This window comes from Aspergillus sydowii (genome assembly GCF_001890705.1).
Source record: "Aspergillus sydowii CBS 593.65 unplaced genomic scaffold ASPSYscaffold_7, whole genome shotgun sequence".
NCBI lineage: Eukaryota > Fungi > Ascomycota > Eurotiomycetes > Eurotiales > Aspergillaceae > Aspergillus > Aspergillus sydowii.
In genome coordinates this window covers 258002-276734 of record NW_024467865.1, presented here as the reverse complement: position 1 = coordinate 276734, position 18733 = coordinate 258002, and the positions used below count along the sequence as shown (strand labels likewise).

The 18733-nt window shown below is 51.1% G+C and overlaps 9 protein-coding genes across 9 annotated transcripts; 5 read left to right on the top strand and 4 right to left on the bottom strand.

Annotated features, from left to right (window-relative positions):
* Nucleotides 1-127: 127 nt before the first annotated feature.
* ASPSYDRAFT_133430 (DUF1772 domain-containing protein) lies at nt 128-808 on the bottom strand. The gene has a single exon (XM_040840634.1). The coding sequence runs from the start codon at nt 688-690 to the stop codon at nt 256-258; it is 435 nt and encodes a 144-aa protein (XP_040701192.1). The 5' UTR covers nt 691-808; the 3' UTR covers nt 128-255.
* Nucleotides 809-1048: 240 nt separating this feature from the next.
* On the top strand, nt 1049-1623 carry tpcK (decarboxylase tpcK; the record flags this gene model as incomplete). The annotated part of the gene is made up of 3 exons (XM_040851009.1): nt 1049-1237; nt 1295-1491; nt 1544-1623. 3 exons carry the CDS (start codon nt 1049-1051, stop codon nt 1611-1613), a joined length of 456 nt encoding a protein of 151 aa, XP_040701191.1. The 3' UTR covers nt 1614-1623.
* On the bottom strand, nt 1617-3287 carry tpcD (trypacidin cluster transcriptional coactivator tpcD). Its single transcript, XM_040843493.1, has 3 exons — nt 2958-3287; nt 2373-2888; nt 1617-2299 (listed from the first exon to the last, which is right to left on the bottom strand). Exons 1-3 carry the CDS (start codon nt 3195-3197, stop codon nt 1682-1684), a joined length of 1374 nt encoding a protein of 457 aa, XP_040701190.1. The 5' UTR covers nt 3198-3287; the 3' UTR covers nt 1617-1681.
* A 2405-nt stretch (nt 3288-5692) lies between these two features.
* ASPSYDRAFT_1179476 (uncharacterized protein) lies at nt 5693-6939 on the top strand (the record flags this gene model as incomplete). The annotated part of the gene is made up of 7 exons (XM_040840348.1): nt 5693-5795; nt 5866-5956; nt 6008-6145; nt 6190-6348; nt 6401-6500; nt 6548-6720; nt 6768-6939. The coding sequence occupies 7 exons, from the start codon at nt 5693-5695 to the stop codon at nt 6862-6864; spliced, it is 861 nt and encodes a 286-aa protein (XP_040701189.1). The 3' UTR covers nt 6865-6939.
* On the bottom strand, nt 6926-9017 carry ASPSYDRAFT_90674 (uncharacterized protein; the record flags this gene model as incomplete). The annotated part of the gene is made up of 9 exons (XM_040852372.1): nt 6926-7623; nt 7674-7733; nt 7786-7900; nt 7950-7987; nt 8040-8223; nt 8272-8480; nt 8538-8657; nt 8706-8756; nt 8807-9017. The coding sequence occupies 9 exons, from the start codon at nt 9015-9017 to the stop codon at nt 6926-6928; spliced, it is 1686 nt and encodes a 561-aa protein (XP_040701188.1).
* A 575-nt stretch (nt 9018-9592) lies between these two features.
* On the top strand, nt 9593-9988 carry ASPSYDRAFT_90673 (uncharacterized protein; the record flags this gene model as incomplete). Its single annotated transcript, XM_040852371.1, has 1 exon — nt 9593-9988. One exon carries the CDS (start codon nt 9593-9595, stop codon nt 9986-9988), a length of 396 nt encoding a protein of 131 aa, XP_040701187.1.
* A 1248-nt stretch (nt 9989-11236) lies between these two features.
* ASPSYDRAFT_58929 (uncharacterized protein) lies at nt 11237-14020 on the top strand (the record flags this gene model as incomplete). The annotated part of the gene is made up of 2 exons (XM_040849607.1): nt 11237-13418; nt 13491-14020. The coding sequence occupies 2 exons, from the start codon at nt 11237-11239 to the stop codon at nt 14018-14020; spliced, it is 2712 nt and encodes a 903-aa protein (XP_040701186.1).
* Nucleotides 14021-14684: 664 nt separating this feature from the next.
* Nucleotides 14685-15629, top strand: ASPSYDRAFT_90671 (S1 family peptidase; the record flags this gene model as incomplete). The annotated part of the gene is made up of 1 exon (XM_040852370.1): nt 14685-15629. One exon carries the CDS (start codon nt 14685-14687, stop codon nt 15627-15629), a length of 945 nt encoding a protein of 314 aa, XP_040701185.1.
* A 19-nt stretch (nt 15630-15648) lies between these two features.
* Nucleotides 15649-18674, bottom strand: ASPSYDRAFT_58928 (uncharacterized protein; the record flags this gene model as incomplete). Its single annotated transcript, XM_040849606.1, has 7 exons — nt 15649-16303; nt 16671-16946; nt 17015-17210; nt 17238-17895; nt 17938-18182; nt 18270-18494; nt 18638-18674. 7 exons carry the CDS (start codon nt 18672-18674, stop codon nt 15649-15651), a joined length of 2292 nt encoding a protein of 763 aa, XP_040701184.1.
* Nucleotides 18675-18733: the final 59 nt, after the last annotated feature.

Below are 18733 nucleotides of genomic sequence, written 5' to 3'. Positions count from 1 at the left end.
CTGACTCATCAGCCCGGTGATGCTGACTGATCAGTCCGGAGTCACCATAATATCGATGAGATCCTGGGTCTCGTGTCTGCGAAAGCATGAACCATGCCTAATTAGGTATCCATTCCATGGCAGCAAGGCTAAGCTGAGCCCTAATACCTGTATAGCTACCCAAACAGGTGGCCCAAGGCGGATTACTGCCGGCCTCTGCAGTGGCTACATCCTTGGTATAGAGCGGTGCCTTGGGGCAATCGGTTGATTTCTAATCTACAGGACGCCCAGTTCACGCAGTAGCCCTCTGAACCCCACGATTGCCCCGATCAGAGGGAAGAACGAGCGAGTCGCATGCAGCCAGGACCACCGAACGACGAGCTCTCGCACCGCATCCAAGTCCGCCGGCGCTTCTTCATCTGCCGACCGAGCTGCCTCCTCCAAGCCAAGCAGCGTATTGTTCGTCGGGGTCATGACCACCCAGGTAAACGGCACCATAGCAATTGTGGCAACGCAGGCTGCCGTGTAGATCCTCCAATCCTTTCGTCTGTTGAAGCTGGCATATGCGTAGAGACTGCACGTGGCGATGCAGAATGCCGGGAGGATGATATGGCCGTAGTGATATGTCCGAGACCATTGGCGGACGAGTTGACCCGAGTCGGTGTTGGTGTCCAGAAAGACGGGCACTGCGATTGCTGAGAGGCAGAACATGGCCCCTGAAATGAGAAAGAGCTTGTTAATCGTGGTTTGGCTGTGGTAGAAGATAGACTACTTGCCTGATAGAGCTGAACCTGTCACTACAGCAGTCCCCTGAATCCCAATCTTCGGCTTCTCGTGCGGCGCCATGATCTCCGGTGGTTCAGATGAAAGTTAAAAGCAAGACTGGATGAGCGGGAAGCTAGTTGAATTTGTAGCAACAAAATCATAGGTTTAGACTGGGCCGTTTCGGTCTAAGGCTGGGACAGTTGCCTTCCCTCGGAGTAATCAGTGACCCATGCTGAGGTATAACGCCGGGGCTTCGTCTCACCTTCAATGACAGGAACAGTAACAGTCGATTATTATCTCCCTGATGGCGTTCACTGAACCCGAGGTCCCGGAGCTGAATGGCTCAACAAATGGCAAGTATCTCTGTCTGACCATCTGCGGTTACCGCAAGCCTGGAATGAGCGAAGAAGACTACCGCAACCATATGCTCAATATCTCCGCTCCAATGACCAAAGGGCTCATGGTCAAATATGGGGTAAAGCGATGGACTCAAGTGAGCAAAATGCCAATTCCACGGCCCTCTTTTACGTCGACTAACGCATCTACCCAGATTCACAACCAATCTTCCACTCGTGCCTTGATGTCCCATCTGTTCGACAGCCAGATGGCCATTGTCGCGGACTTTGACTGCTTCAGCCAGGTGGTCTTCAAGGACATTGAAAACTACAAGCGGATGAAACAGGATCCGTGGTACCAGGAGCATCTCATCGGTGACCATGAGAAGTTCGCCGATACCAAGAGAAGCATGTATGCATCAGCTATTCTTACTCCCAGATTGGGACATGTGCTAACTTTACAGGATGACAATCGGGTGGATCGAGGAGTTTGTGAGGGATGGAGAGGTTGTTGAAGGTTTCAAAGATTGCTAGTTTATAAAGCCGCAGATATGATACATGTCATTATCCTGGTCGCGTCCCTCTCTTGCAAGTCCAGTAGCCTAACAATAAGTTTCATGCTTCAAAGTCAGACACACCGTAAGGCCGTTATGTGAACGAAGCTGGTTCGTAATGACGAGTCTCCCAAGCCCATCCCTCGTTGTTTCGATTGCACTGAATAGATCCGTCATTTCCATTTCACCCTCATTCGCCAACTGGAGATAATTAAGGTCGCGTGTGCGCGCTACAGCCTCGAAGTTGGGGTCAGAGAGGCTTCCAGGTTCTGGAAGCAGATTTGCCGTGGGAATAAGCAGGATACCCCCGGTGGCCCGGAGTATGCCGAGATAATCTTGCAGCTCGGTCTTGACTGTATCCATTCCGTCTGCCCCTGTCGAGAGCACAGGCACGTGGAGGATGTAAACCGCCGCATCGACCACCGGTTGAGGCATGCCCGCAGAGCGGTATGTGACGGTGACGCGACTACTGCTAGCAGAACCCGGTCTAGGGCTTGACTCCGGTTGAGGCGTAAAATCGCGGGCCAGCCCGTTCATCATCTCGCCGGGCCACAGGTAGTCCGGGTTCAGTTTGGAGGCCCTCGAGCGGTCGATTTGAACAATCAGGTGGAGGGTAGGGAACTTGTTTGCCAGATGATGCGCCATCGACGTGGACTGAGCTCCAACCTGCACCACAACGTTAGGGCAACTGGTAGGTGAAGTTTGCAGACTTGACAGTCATAATTTGGCGCGTACTTACCTCTACTATGAATGAGCTACCAAGGCTGGACCATTTAAGTTGTGATAGCATGTCCGCGATTTTCTTCTCCTGGTGCAATCCCACTACATGGTGAAGATACGCCGACCATTGACGGCCCAGCTTAGGCCGCTCCTGGATGGCTGCACCGAACGGCTGTAGAGTATTTAGGGCCAGGTTGTACGCTGTCTCCGTTGGATGCCGTGAGCCTCCAAACTGATGTGTCGCTGTGGGCATATGCAATGCCGTTGGCGCAGCTAGCTCTGCCATGAAGACCGCGGCGTCGAGCCATGACTGATTGGTAACGAACTGTGCTGAGAGCGGCGTATGAGATACATAATTTGGCATGGGCTCCTGAAGGAACCCAGACGTCCCCATCAGACGAATTACCCGGCGCAGTTGGATTTCTGGAACCCCGGCCAAGTCCGCAAGGTCTTGGATGGACATGCTCCCCTCAGCGGGGATACAGGCCAGGATCTGATACTCAGCGAGCCACCTAAAGCAAGCCACCATCTCAATCTGGAGGAACCACGGATATCAGACAAAGTCGAGCCCGATGGGGGTGAGAGAGAGGAACCACGCACCTACCTGGCGAGCAAGATCCTGTAGTAATTCCACCGGCCCACCCAGAAGTGTTTTTATGTTGGCTATACTGGCGTGTATGGCTGACTTGGTTCTGCTGGCTTCTATATTGGCGTCGGGACTGGCCCGAAGCTGGTCTGACGATTCCACATCCCGCCGATGATTGATGTAGCTTTTGATCGTGGCAGCCAGTTGTTCGCTCTCGGCTTCTAGCCTGCTCAGTCCGTCCATTGCGACGCTCGGCATTGGAGCAGAGAGTGTCGAGAAACTACGTTCTCCTCAGATGGGGTGAAAACAACTTCGAGAGCTTGGGGTCTAGCTTTATCTCGTCTATTTGCACACTTCGCTCGCACGCCAGATTAGCTCGGTGAAGCCCGCAGGCATTTAATGAATCAAAAATAGAGGCTGACGCTAATTAACTCGGCAAAATGAGTAAGAAGGATGCAAGGACGGAAAATAATCCCTGGATGTGGTTTGATCTGTGTGACAAGCGGCTGTTACGACTACTGCTCAGCCATCCGGTCCAAGAGCCAGAGTACGAGCCAGGAGCGGGGAAGCCGGCTTCCTGCATGGTGAGAAATGCCTTTTATGAAGATCTATTTGCCCGTATTATCCCTCGCTTGCGAAGGTTGAGGCACGCCTGGTCCGGCCTGAGCTCGGTTGCATTGCATTTAGAATCCTGGGCCAGTCCGAGGAGATACTAATCCACAATCCTACCAGAGCACAGCTCAAGGCTTGCGACAGCCACCCTGGAGAGTCACATCCACTCTTGGGCCAATCATCCATGCTTAATATTCCAGGGTTGGCTAGAAATATCCGCTGCCGAGCGGGGCCTTATGCACAGCAGCCGCACATGATTACGAACTTGTCTTACGAACTGACGTGCTGCATGTTGACAATCGCATTATAGATTAGACTACGCACGTAACTATCCCGAGGCACTTATGTTCGGGCCCGAGCATCCTCACAATGAAGCGATAACGCGAGTTTCGACAGACATTGTACCGTTGCGCCAAGCAGGTGATATGACTACACGAGAAGCAATGCAGGCCGCGGTCTTTATCCCGTGGCTATCCCGGACTCGTGCGATGTTCCATGTAGTAAGTAAAATTTGCAAAGCTCTTGGTATCTGCGTTTGATCCATTCAGATCCGGTGAATAACCAAAATCACCCAGGTCTTGGTGGCTTTGGAATAAGTAGCTTGAAGACTGGAAAAATCCCCGTCAGAGCTTCATTAATTTCCCAGTGACACGTGTACACAGCGAATTCAACACTGCTACGTCGTCGCTCGTATTCTGGACTCCCTCGGTAACCTTGACAAAGTTGCCAGTTTGCAGGCTCTCATTTGATTCTCAGCCTATAGCCCGGGTCTCCGAGAATAACAGCAGCCACGAGCTACAGGGAGACTCTCCGATGACTCCCACCAGATATCCTCTGATCATGACTGGGACGGGAAGGAAGGCTCGCCGGTCACTATAGCGGGATCGCCAATATTGTTCTTGTATTTCGGGTTGACATTCATATCGACTCTCTCCTTCCTTGGGTCCCTGCGTGCAGCAATGGCGCCCTTGACGGGGATGGTCGTCACCCAGGGTTTTATTTTTGGTCTTGTATCAGCAATGGTATTCCTAATAGGGTTGCTATGAATACAAGCCCTGATCTCATGCTAATATTCTCGATAGCCAGCGGCTACAGTCCCATCTTCGTAGTTCAAGAAACGGCGATTGGCGACGGGACTTGTGTACCGCGGTGCTGGTGTCGGCTCTGCCTCGTTGTCCTGATTCTGGAGAACCTGATTGAAAAAGAGTCCGGGCTAGAAATTGCTCTAAAGATTCTGGGAGCAGCGGCATGGGAAGTTCTTCTTCCTGCGTCGTACTTCCTCAAGGCACAGGCGCAGGCAGGTCGCGGATGTGCTGTATCACCCGTTCGTGAACTCGCTCGGTTTCTAGATTTTAACAAAGTTTTATATCTATATCTTACCAGTCTTCGATAAACTCCTCTTCTACTATATCGGGCTGTCATTGGAGGGGAATTTACAGTTAAAAATGTGTAAGGTATACAGTGATGGGGACAGCGCGCTGTTTAGCCTGTTTGTTCACTACATTTGGGTTTGGTAGGGTTGTATTGGGTTCTGACGAAGCCTATACAGCTCTTTAGTCGTTCAAACCGATCATTTTAAAGGCACACGTGTCCTATAGAATTGGCGACCATGACAATTATTAATTCTTTCTTACCCTTTCTCGCCTCTACTTACCCAGGTGGGTAGTATGCTCACTACATCGCCAGCTATCTCACTACTTACTCAAGACTTAGTGTCTATCACCCCTACAAGCAGCAACGTACTCAGGCCTTGTTATACTTGTAACCGTCTTAATCATTATGGCTTAAGCACGGCTGAGCCGACGTGAAGCCTTGAATTCTACACCCTGTGGTCGTATGTACCGGCTTTTCTTGGAAAACTGCTCTTGTACTGCAGTCGCCTGCCATTTTCGACATATATAACTCGCAGAAACGTCGCAACTGGCACACAAGGTGATTATCGATTCCAAAGTCTCTCACAAATCATTCCAATAACATTATCCCCCATATATCAGGAACAATCAATGCAATTGCCGACCCAAGCGTAGTGCCGGGGAGACATACTTCCCCGTTTTGGCAATCGTGATGCGTTCCCCGGAGCGAAAAATATATGGTACCCCGCCGGCGACCTCCACTCAACCTAAGCAATACTGAATACAAACATGGTTCTCATATCGCGCTTTAGATCCGTCTGGGGTATTGACTCCGGTCCAGGCCTGAGTAACTGGCGGAAACTGCTCGTTGAGTGGAAGGCCCATGGATACAGTAAGACATTGGATACTTCAGCGAGAGATTCAGTTAAACTGACTAGATTTTGCCGTCGAAGGTGGCATAGAAGTGAGTATCAATTTTGCTGCTGGGTGCGTCGAGCAGCTCCAGGCGCTGCGAAAGCTCTGCGATGAGGTAGATTTTGAGGTTGCGGTCGTGTTAGTATCAACCTTCCCAATGATATCTCGATACTGATATTAGAAAAAAAGCATGTTCTCGTCTATGCCACAGAATGCAGGATTAGCTCCATGTGGTTTACCTCCGGACGAGCATTTAAAGTTCTATCGAGAGCAACTGCGTCTTGCGAACGTACTGAAACCGACTGTTATTACTTCGCAGTCTGGGTCGTGAGTTTACTTAATCATAGGAAAGCATGGACTAAGTAATACAGGGACTACTGGACACTGGAAGAGGCCGTGTATTTTTATCGAATGAGTCTCCAGGTTGATAAAGAGGAAGGGCTGCAAGGAAAGGTTGGCCATGAGACGCACCGCAAGCGAGGATTGTTCAGTCCGCGCATTGCGAGTCTCATACTCAAGCATGTACCGGAGTATGTTCCTGCACCAGAGAATTGTGGAACAATCATAACGAAAAAAGTATAGGCTAAAAGTAACGGCCGATATTTCTCACTGGGTGCTGGTCTGCGAGAGACTGCTGATCCAAGAGGAAGATCAGAATAGTCTGAACATGTTGATTCCCCATGTAAGTACTACCACTACAGGATATAAGAAGCCTCTAACTCATACCAGGTACATCACATCCACACGCGCATGGGGACGACGCAGTCTTCGCAGTGTCCAGAACCGCTGAACCCGGCTTTTGCAGCGGAAAGGAAGTTCTTCGAGGGCTTTTGGATAGACATTATCAAAGCGAAGCAGAGGGAAGATCCAGATTGCCGGATAACGTGGGTTCCAGAATATGGGTACGTATACAATCGTTTTATAGAAACGTTGATGCTAACGCACATAGACCATTTCCCTATCATCCGATAGGATCAGTGAGGACGCATGGAGAAGTTGCCGACAGCGAAGGGAAGAGGCTGGAGGAGTTGTTTGATAGTGTATGAAATAATTCGGCAGTTTGACATGTCTAAATGGTCTATATCTATGTGAACTAGAGACTCAACCTCAATCAACCCTCGCATACCACTTCAGCTCGCGATTCTCCAAAACCCTAACCGGAGACTTATATCCTTCTTCAAACGATACATGGCTCTTATTGAGCGCATACAAAACATGACCATCCTCAACTTGATCCGTCATCAAATACCCCCAGACTGAGGCAGTCTGCGAAGACCGCGGCAAGGATGGCGCCTTCTTCATGGGATAGCCAACTGTAAGTGCAAATCCAAGTCTATCTCCTTTCTTGACACTAGCCCCAACAGAAACTTTCACGACATCTAGTGATACAGTGACATTGTCTGCTGTGACGGGTGCCCAGGCCAGCGTCTCCCACTTGAAAAACGGCGCTGTAAAGTCCGCGTCTTTGGGGTAGCGGAATACAAACGCAGATAGAGGCTGGTTTGGTGAGATCGCACCGAGATTAATTCCCACAGATGAGAGGTTACCGGTTTTCGATGATGTCCAGGTCTGGTAGAACCAGGTTGAGGGGTAGTTCGACTCGGCCCAGTAGTCCTTGTTATTGCCGGAGCCGTCGGTGGCGTTTGTAGCGAGTCCCGTGGTTGGGATGTCCTGGCTGCCGATGGGGGCTTGGACTGTTGTCTGGGCGTCTGGGGAACAGTCGATCTTGCTTATAGAGCCGTCGGGGTTGAAGTTGAGTTTCCAGAAGCCGTGGCCGATGGCGCCGCCGGTGTATCCCAGGCCAACTGGATCTTAGAGTTAGCATTATTGTTGGGCAGATACTCCAGAAACTCACGCGGTGCGACGGAAGGCCGGTCAGCCTGGTAAAGGAATTCTGGTTCGCTGTCGTTGTTGACTGATTTCGAAACATTAGATTTTGTAGTGCAGGGTGTGGTGCTGGGGCATACCGCGAGGAACTGTCATGACGCCCATCCCCTGTCCACCACAGGTCAAGTCGGAATCAACGAACTGGAACGTCCATGGACCTTTCCAGCTCTTCGCACGATATGCCACCGTGGTGGTCTTAAGACGGTTAGCAGGGCATGCAACGATCCATCAAAGCACTACTTACACCGTTGCAAAAGCTGCAAGTGCCTGATCCGACCATGTCTAGCTCTGATGTCAGTACTTTGCCACTAGAAAGAATGACTATAAGACATACACCACCAATCTCCTCTCCTGAACAGATCTGGCGATTCGACCTGCCCATCAACGAGGTTGGATGAATTTGTCATGACAGGAAAATCACCTCCCTGTTGAATGACAATTGAGGTTTCCCCTGTGCTGTTTAGGAAGTCGTCGGTTAATTTCTCGATTACGACTGTTTGGCTGAACGCCGGCCATATCTATACCATGTCAGTTAAGCCGGATAACCCTTCTAAATGGGTTCGTACACTGCCCAAGCTGCCATCCGTAACGATTGCACTGATCATGTCCCACGTCGTGTATATGACATATCCCTCGCCGTCAATCACAGCAAGACTCAGGTCTTCAACACCCTGACCGTACCACCACGTCTTCTGGATGAGATGGCCTTGGAAGGTATAGCCGTGCGTGAGGTGGTCTGAGGTGAAGACAGGGATTCCAGGCTTCGAGCCCGGGGCTGCACGGTACTAAGCAATATGTCTTTAAACACGAGATAAGAAATGTAGGTGCATACCAGCGAACGCCATGAAAACATATTTTCTTGTCTTCTCGTTATATATCACCTTTGGGCGGTCGCAGGACCCAAATATGCCACTGCAGGCTTTGGCGTTTACCGGCTCGGAGATGTTGAATACTACAGGCTGTTAAATTTGTACACTTGGAGATAACTCATTGAACTCACGCTCAGTGGGATTGCGATACCAGGTCACCAGATCCTTTGAAGAATAGCTCACTTGAGACAAGTTAGTATGCGAATCATTGAGAGGAGACGGACGCACTTACGTGACGCATTAACAATCCAGAAATACTGCTCGTCAATCCAATCGACCTTGCCGTTGACCGAGTTGACCACGTTGCCGTCCACGTCGAAGTAATAATTATGCTTATTTACAAAGCTGACGCTGTGACTTTGGCCACTAGTCTCGGTGCTGCCGCTGCCAGCGATCGCCTGGCCGGCAAGAGCGCATAAGGATAGTATAAGGGGTAGGTGCATAGTTTTTGACGGTGCTTGATATCAGTAGCTGCCCTTGACTTATATTTATACCTGTCGGCTAATGATATCTTAATTCAACGTCGGCAACTGCTGAAGTGGTGACAAAATGCGTCATTGATATCAAAGTCCGAACCGCGGAATATGCGCGCGCATAATTGGGTTCCTACTGTTGCACGAAATGTGACGACACAGTGGGCCATTCCAAGATGATGGTTCTCGGTTGTCGGCTACTGAAGTGGGTATTGAACAGAGCGACCCAAGTTTACTGGGCAGTTAAGCCTTCGATATCCACACGAACCACGGATTAACCCCCTTTTCGCATTCTCCGCGTTCATGCACTAGATAGTTCAAGTATATACTGCCGTTGGTTGGTCACTTTGCCGAGTTCCACCGTTCTACTTCACCCATGCGGTAACCCCGGTTGTTATATCGGATGTTGCTTAATGCAGTGAGGATGGGGAGGCAGCTGTAGCAGTCCATCATTTTCGAGACGAGGCCCTAATACCAGTCGAAATGAGACATCACAATATAAGGAATTACGCCACTCCCCAGGGCGGTTTGGGTCATCATAGACTATGACCACAGAGTCCGGACATGGACGATCGCACGATGTGAATAAGGATGCGGATGTTATAGTGGGCGGGCAGTCTCTAAGACAGTATATCCAGCGGCCGACGGAAGAGCTCTATGATCTCCAGGCCAGTCCACTCGGAGTTGCCAATCTGGTTGGGAAAAGAGAGTACCGTGGTCTTTTGATTGAAATGAGGAGTGAGATCGAGTCGTGGCAGGGTGCAACGAAGGATCCGTGGCTGTGGAGGGATAGGCAAAGTGTTGTCGCGGAGCAGAGGTATTCTGGCGAGGATCTCAAAATGCCGGAGAGGGTAGACTGTGTGCTTGATAGTGGTGAGTACAAGGATATGCAGCTGTACAAGGTGGATGATCCTGCTTTGGTGGATGGAGTAGCTTTGTAGATGTAGATTCACGTTGCTACGCACAAGTTGAACCTTTTTAGGTGAGGATGTTGACATCCTGTAGACATTAACTAGGAATATTCACTATATATCTGTTTCTTTCAAACAAGTGCTGCAATAATGGGCAGAAATCCACTGTCGAGCTCCGGAACATTGTGGATATCATCAAGGGCGTCCATCTGGCAGCGACTGCGGAGTTCAAGGGCTTTACTGAAGCAATGCGCCTGAATGCCGAACAGATGCACGAGATTGTGTCTGGGGCTGCCGGGTTAAATGTCCAGCTTAAGCAGTATGGGCCGGGCCCTGGTATGTGCGGGAAACCCCTGATGCCAGGGACATTGGTCTGAACCTGGTGAGTACATATCTTTGATTTATATTTGGAGGCATTCAGACACTCATAATTGTACAGGCCAGGGCAGTCACACAGGCCAGCGCTATCGGTGCACCCTTACCTATCTCGGGAGCAGCAGTGTTTAAATATTTGGGCGGCAGCTAGACCTTTCTGTGTAGAATGTATATGATGTTCTGGTGTTTGATACTTAACGTGAAGTTTAATCTGCCTCCTTTAGCATCATCCAGTAGGAAGACTGAGAAAGAACGATGATAGATGCCTGCTGGTGAATCCACACCTATCCTGTGATACACTATTCCGTCACACGCATCTAGGAATCGAAAAGGATGGTCATAATTCTTGCAGATTCGGCTGCATTCTAGTAGTTCAATATGTTATGATTATGCTGCATTATGGTGTGGCATTGGACCTGCACAGCTGTACAGTTATTCAGACACTGTATATTGTATATCATCCGTCTCCTAATATCACCAACACTAGCATATACACGCTAGTATACCACCCGCGGAAAGCGAAATACTCAGCCTAGCGACTTTCTAGTGAACATGATATTAACTGACCATGGCCAGTCGAACTGCCTAGACCCATACTTTATTCACTGTATAAACCTAGAATTTAGATATTGTATGAACCTCTATAGTGGCGCATGATATTGAACTGTGAGTTCTGAGTCGTTGCCTGCCAACTCACATATCTTATATGTGAATGTAATTAGACGGCCTAAATAGTATCATCACTCACAGGCCGGGGATATTCCTAAACTCCAGCAATACTGTAGTGAATCTACTCACAGCCAGCGAGGGCATGTAGAGTCGTAGAGCCTATATATACAGCTCCAATAGTCAGACCAGTTCGTCTTCTCATCCATTCTTCACCTTTCTCTTTGAACTGCAAAGATGAAGTTCACAGATAATACCGTCCTGCGCCAGTTGTGCGGTGACCATGGGAAGCTCCTCGACGCCATCAACGACGCCCGCTCGCTCCTTGGTGTTGCGGAACCGTCTGAACCCCAGATGCTGATAGTCTGTGGCACCAGCTCTAGTGGGAAGAGTTCAGTCCTCCAGGCCATCTCCCGCATTAAATTCCCTTCCACCAACGGCATCAACCGCTGCACTCAGTTTGTGACTGAGGTTAGGCTCCGACGAAGCAGCTCGGCTAGTACCAAGGCCTCGATCGTGCCTGGTCCCTCGTGCACAGATGAAACTGAACAAGAGAGACTGCAAGGCTACTTGGATGATGCGTTACCGAGTGGCTATACTTTCCCGGATATGGATGCCGTCGCGAGGCAACAGATGGGTCTCATGGGGCCTGATCGGTTCGACGATGTTAGTGACCATGTCCTCAAATTCGACGTTTCTGGGCCGGATCTGCCTCAGCTTACATTGGTTGACCTGCCTGGCTTGGACCTCGGAACTACTGAGAAGGATGACGAAAAGTCGGTTGAGAAAGCCAAGGAACTGGTTGAGTGGTATATGGCCAGTTCCAGGAGTATAATCCTGCTAGTGGTCAGCGCCGAACACGACAATGATATTAAAGAGTTGCTTGATATGGCACGTCAGTTCGACAGCAATGGCGAGCGGACTCTAGGAATTATCACGCACCCGGATTCTCTCGATCCTGGCTCTGAGAGAGAAGCCTCATTCTTACAGATCCTACGGAATGAGAGGATGTATCTCTCGCTTGGATGGCACGCCCTGAGAAACCACTTCCCCGAAGAATCGTCCATGGCAGACGACACACGAGACGAACAAGAGAGAGAATTCTTCGACCAAGGCAGCTGGGCGAACCTGCTCCCCGATTCTGTAGGAGCAGAAAGCCTCCGCCGACGCCTGAGCGGCATCCTCTTTGGATATCACCAACGATGTCTTCCTGTCTTGGTAAAGGGACTCCAGAAACGCATATCCAACAGACAAGCTACATTGTCCAAGTTGGGCAATCCTCGTTCTACAATCCAATCGCAACGCGCCTATCTTCTTGATATTGCAAACGGCTTTGAACGCATCACAAACCAGGCCGTGGACGAGATGTACATGGACATCTTCTTCAACAGCGTGGGCAAAGCTTCTATCCGACGAACAATCCGCCAGCTGAACGATTTCTTCGCAGAGGCAATGGCCACCCGAGGGGCTAAACGTTGGATTTCAGACGGTACAGCGCCAACGCCGGTTCCATCCGCCGTGAACCCCTACTTGCAGGGCTGGTCGCCTCAGTGTATACCTCGGGCTGCAGTAGAAGCAGAGGCCTGCGAAATTGTCCGCAACTATGGCGCCGAAGCAGCTGGGAACGTCAATAGGACCGTTGCCGGGATTCTGTTTCGGGTTCAGGCACAGCCGTGGGAGAAGCTGGCCAGGGCGCATCTCCTGAAGGCCTGGGAGTCGGTCAGGCACTTCGCATTCGTCGCCCTACAGCATTTGGCCGACGGCTGCACGTCGGTTGCTCTAGCTAGGTCGGTCCTCGAGCCGGCGCTTGAGAAGATCAAGCAAGATGTGCTGAAAAAGTTGACGGAGCTAAGCCTGCAGACAAAACGTTATGTTCCTCTCCCAATGAGCAAGGCTGAAAAGGCCCAGGTTGAGAAGGCCCGAAAAGCCCGATTGCTACAGTCACTTGAATCGAAGCTCATATCCGAGAACGGTAATAATCTGCTTTACTATATCGCGGCCGTCAAGTCCACATTTATCCAGATGGACGCGGCACGAGATGAGTTTGCAGCGGCGGAAATAGTCGACCATATGCAGTTACACTATGACACTGCCGTCACTACATTTGTTAACAACGTGAATACTCTCGCTGTTGAGAACTGCCTGCTTAGCCCCCTTCGAGGGATCTTCACCGGACAAATCGTGAACAACATGGACGACAGCCAGATTCACGAACTGGCAGCAGAGCCACCGAAAGTGACAGACGAGCGGACCCGTCTTTCCAAAGAAGTGGATGAGTTCCGTGCGGCGATCCGGGCATTAGACGTCTTTCGCCCACTGGAGCTCTCTTTCGAAACCCTTTCCATGCATACGGAATCTGATGCTCCAAGCAGGAAGGAAAGCCCTGTCTCGCAGAAAACACCCACGTCCTCTCAGGCGAGTGCATCACCGCCGGCCGCTTCTCAAACGGAGTCTCCGCCATACAACTACACCTCCTACTCGATATACCGAGATCCTATATCCAACTTGACGGATTCAGAAACGGTAGTGAGTGACAGCCCGTCTGGCTCTTTGACGCCAAAACCTGAAAGACCAAGAAAGCGAGTGAGACCTGTCGAGGCGATATCAGAAACCAATGAGCTCCAGTTTTCCGGGATCAAGAGCACCAGCACTCGTGCATCAGAGAACTATGCCACAACGCAAAATGGCCTTGCCAGCGACACCTCCGACCCTAGACGCCACTCCACCCATTCCCAGGCGTCGTCAGTGGTCCGCACCCGTGCTGCAGAGCCGGCATGGGCGGCCGAAACCACGAAGAACAGTGCAAAACCTGCAACCCGCACCACGGGCTCGGTCTCGGTGTCGAAACAGGCTCGTTTGGCCTTTCCCAGCCGCATTGGTCAACCCGGTACCAAACGCGCCGAGAAGCGGACTCTGGCGACTGCTGCACGGGGTGACAGCTCGGGTAGCGGTATACCAGTCCCGACCTCGTTCTCGGTCAAGCCTCGCGGTAGCCTGTCTGACTCTAGATGGAGCAAATAGGTCCGAGTGTGTAGGCCTTGGAGTTGGGGGTTTATTGTGGAGATTGATATCATGGGAGAAACACTGGTTAATCATGAATGGCCGGTTATCTTTAATAAAACAGCAGAAAGATAGAATGTGAAGAATGTTCAACATAAAAAAATGAAACTATTCTAAAGCAACGTCGTGTTCGCATTTAACAGCAGTAGATAGTGATGATACCATCGACACGGCAGATTTTACCGTTCGACCGTAGAAGCGCAATTGCTTATTTAGCCGTCTTTCCGTCTGCTTATATGTTAACAGCTACGTGGAGTATTTGGAACTTTGGGTTTGAGGAGTAGTGCGTAAATGTGGACGTTGCTGGCTGTATATATCAGCTACTACAGTCTCCATGTCCTGTAATATATTAGATATAGGATATAGTTATATCGGGCTACGCTCAACGATATCAACTACCACAATTGAATATCTGATATTTTTGTGAAGCAGGGGACGAGATACATCGAGTTTGACATGCTTTAGATTCAACAACGCGGGACAGCCCTGATTGGTTACTCATACGAGCCATCACAACGTGGCTGAGTTACTCCGGAGTGACTCAACGCCTTCACCCCTTGACAACCACCAAGATTGCGCGCATCTTTAAGCAGTGAAATGATGGACTTGATTTGAGCAGGACAGAATGACACGAACACTCCGATCCGCTACGCGTCAAAATACGACAACGGACTCTAAAACCCCGACATGCACAGCAGGATCACTCGAGTCAGCCCAGCAGAGAAGAAGGCCAAATACGGCTATCTCATTCATTCCGACTAACCAAAGAAACCCCCTCGAAGGTCTTAGCGCTGAGGAAACCCGTCTTCTCCGGAAGAAACAACATCGCCTGCGGCTAGGAAAGGCCACGCTGGCCAGAACAGCCGCGTCTTACGGGAACCATAGCAGCGCTGCGCTTCAGGCAACGTATATATTCGCACAGGAGGAGGCTGGAACGGCTGTTTGTGTTGATCGCAGTGGATGGATTCTCACCTGCTCGCATTGCTTTGGGGAGTCTGAGCGGGAGTGGCGTGGGAATCGGTATAAGTGGTTGCTTGATTATGCCGGAAAGGCTGTGCAAGTGGAATGTTGCTTTTGGGATGGGAGGAGGGATCTTGCTCTTGCTAGGGTTGTCCGTGTTGAAGCTGATGAAACGGGTCTGGGAATGTTCGTGTCTATCCCGCTCCAGTCATCTACCTCAATAAGTGCCTACGACGGTAATATCATGTGTATTGGCCAGCCGGGTGCGGACGATCTCGAGTCAGAGACGCCGCAGGCAACGGATTATGACTTGATTGAGATATCAGAGGGGAGGCTGCGTGGGCTAGTTCCACACGCTGACCCGCATGATAACTCAGAGATAGGGAGTCTGAAGCACAATGCGTGGACATACTGGGGCCACTCTGGTGCGCCGCTGGTTTGTGCCCGGACTGGCGGGTTGCTGGGGCTGCATTCGTCTTGGGATGATACGACGGCGATGAGACATGGCATACCTCTTGTCGCTATTCGGGCGTTTCTGACATTGCATCTTGAATTATCCGGTGTGGGCGAGGCTGAGGGCGTCGAGAAGGAGATTATTATTATAGATTAAGTACACAATCGTGCTATGATCAGTTCCCAACATTCATAGCCAACGCCCAATTCTCCTCCCCTTCAATATCAACAGTCCCACCCCCCGAAACAAACCCAACGCGCTCATACAGTCTCTTCGCGGTAAGATTATGCTTCGCTACCAGCACAATCACCGTCGCATCCACACCCTTCTGTGTCGTCTCCCCATACACAGCCGTGATCGCAGCCTCGACAAGTCTCCTCCCATTCCCTGCCCCGCGTCCCTCAGGGAGCACATACACCCCGATCAGGGTATAAACAACCCTCGAGCCCGGCGGAATGGCCTTTGCCTCCTCAGCGGCCTTCCCGAAATCAATATCCTTAAAGAGCTCCCACGGCGGCCTACCACCCCGGCTCGGCGCAACAACAGGACCAAGAAGCGTAAGTTGCCCAAGCCAGGGTATATCAACTAGCCTCTTCACGTCATCCCATTGTTGTTGGCTGGAGTCGTGGAACCCGCTATTATGTTGCCGCGGATCGGGTATATCCGGAAACACGGCGACGAATATCCGCGATAGTGGGTTGAGGAATCGGGCTGTCCAGGTGTCGTGGGTGAATTTGGATTCGCGCTCGTATGTTGATGTAAATGTGGCAGGGTCTGATTGGAGACCTGTCAGTCGGAGGACCTTGTACCGAGTGACGAGAATAGGCAGGCTTTCGTGGTTGGGGACGGTTTTGGGGACGGTGATGATTTTGTCTGCGACGCGGGTTTGGGGCGGCATTGTCATAGGATCTGTAATTTAGTTGTTGAATACCTTGACGAGTGGTGTGAGTCAGAAATACGGAGGAGACTGACTGGGTATTTATGTTGCGCTGGCGCTTAGATCCTTGATAGTGACACCATCCGGCAAACTAATCAGGAGTCCTGCATTGCCCTCCCCCCGGCCAGCCGTGCACGAACCCAGTCTGTTCCAACTTCCAGTCTACCTAGTAGGTGATCCGCCGAGACAACTGCCGTAAACTTAAATATGTTGAGTTGCTTAATTAGTAAAGGCAGTTGAGTAGTAGCTACACCTCCAGCGAATCAACGATCTCCCACAACGCACACAACCGCTCATAAGGCCTTCTCAACGGCCATGCATGCATATCCTTCGTACGATCAATAATCCCCCGCAGTGCATCCCGCTCCACCCCTTCAGTGAAATACTCCCCGTACAGCAGAATTGAGATCACGGCGTTAACCAGCGCCGGCACCCGGCGGGAGACATTGGCCACGGCGATCCCGCACAGGTTGAGGACTATACCGCGCACGCGCGCTTCGGCCTGCCGGTGCGCGGCGCGGGGGGTGTGCGCTTCTCTATGTTTGTTAATGATTGGCCATGCTAGTAGTTTTCAGGAAATTATTAAGGGACAAGGGCCGCATACCGCAGTCGTGGATTCTCGGCGATGAGGATCATGCGCGCGAGTTCGAGATGCTGGGCGCCTGTTACTTGTTCGTCGGTGGTGTACCAGACCATGGGGAAAGTTTCGCCTTTGGATTTGTCGGCGGGGGTTTGCAGGATTGGGAGAAGGTGTGTCGAGTACTCGGTTATTAGTTGTTCTTGGTGGTGTTTGAGGCGTTCTGCTCGCATTAGATTGTCTCAACTACCTACGTCGATAGGGATAGTACCGTATTCAGCTAAAGATCTATCTCCCCAGCACCACTTTGTAACTTCCCCCGCGTGCATGATCATCATGTTCGCAACGGTAGCATTAGTCCAGTCTTCGGGCGTAAAAGCCACCCGCGGAGCTTGTTTCCGTGTTAGGGCGTAGTAGACCTCCTGGCGGATGGCTATCCAGTATGCTGCTATCGCTAGAGAGGAGCGGGCCAGCGGTGAAGAAATCATCGAGTAGATAATCGTCTGAGTGATGGCGAGGAAGTTCACGCGTTGCTGTCTTTCATCTCCCGTATTGTCGGTGTCTGTCTCGGTCTCGGTGCCCTCCTCCACCATCTCTTCTTCCATCTCTTCATACTGTCGCAGGATAATCGCGGCTGCCATGAGGTTCTCTTGATCGCGTGGATCCTGGACTGTGTGGAATGAGAGGAGGCCTGGGATGCATTTGAGCATGTACTCCACTGCCGAGGATATTGAGAGTTCCGGAAGTAACTGGCCGTGGTAGACTATTCCCCGCGGGGTCTTGAACTGCGGTAGCCGACTGAGATGGCGCGATGAGACGGCAAATATCGCATTCCGCAGTGTTAAGCAGTGATGGGCGCGTAGGGGGACAGCCACGCGGAAGTGGCTCTGGCTGTCGCAGTGGTCGAACTGCTGGTGTTAGTATAGCCGGTATACAGTAGGAAAACATACCCATGGAGATAGCTCTTCAATAAAGTAACGCAAGAGGCAAGCTTCCTCAACATTGGCAAGAGGTTGAAATGTCGATGTGCTCGGACAGCTATTTATCGCAGACGGAGAGATATGGCTCACTTCGTATGGACTTCCGTGGCTGGCGCCGATACTCCCTCCAGAAACCGGCGAGTCATGCTGGATCCCTACAGCGGCTGAAACGAGCGCATCTAAGCCGCTGATGGGGATATCATGAAATGACCGAGCTGGAATCCGATCATCGAACTGCGGTAGTGTAGTCACTGGATCAAATGCGGCGGCATCTTCCGCTTGAGTTCCCTGTTCCTCTTCACCAAAAAGTCCAGATGATGTCGTCGAGTGATTTAACCCGACAGAACCCTGCGCCGTCTCCGTCCTCCTCCACTTCCTCGGCTCGCTATTCACCCACGTCTGATCAACAGCGAAGCTCTCCGCGGCACCGTCCTTCGCTCCCCGCCGGAAAACAGCCTTTCGTTCGACGGGGACACAGTCAAGACCCCTGGTCGTGCACCGCCCGCATTTCGGTCTTTGCTTGTCACCTGTAATAAAATATAATAGTGAGCGGATGAGTCGAGTCTGCGGACATTTCACTCACATTTGATGTGTCGTCCTGCAGGGGTTAGTGAGTAAGTACCGGCGCGGCTGACAGACAAAGGCAGGGATGGTAAGTTAAGTTACGTACTGCGACAATTCCAGCAAGGGAGTTTCGGCGCTGTCATATTTGCTCACGGCTTTGACAACTTGCGTCGGTCAGTCTCAGTCCTGCTGGTAACTGGCG

Bases quoted from the DNA above. Each gene is read 5' to 3' on its own strand.
- ASPSYDRAFT_133430 (XM_040840634.1), bottom strand. From the start codon at position 690: ATGTTCTGCCTCTCAGCAATCGCAGTGCCCGTCTTTCTGGACACCAAC.
- tpcD (XM_040843493.1), bottom strand. From the start codon at position 3,197: ATGCCGAGCGTCGCAATGGACGGACTGAGCAGGCTAGAAGCCGAGAGC. The intron at 2,889-2,957 runs GTAGGTGCGTGG...TGGTTCCTCCAG, and splicing joins TACAGGATCTTGCTCGCCAG to ATTGAGATGGTGGCTTGCTT. The intron at 2,300-2,372 runs GTAAGTACGCGC...GTTGTGGTGCAG, and splicing joins GTAGCTCATTCATAGTAGAG to GTTGGAGCTCAGTCCACGTC.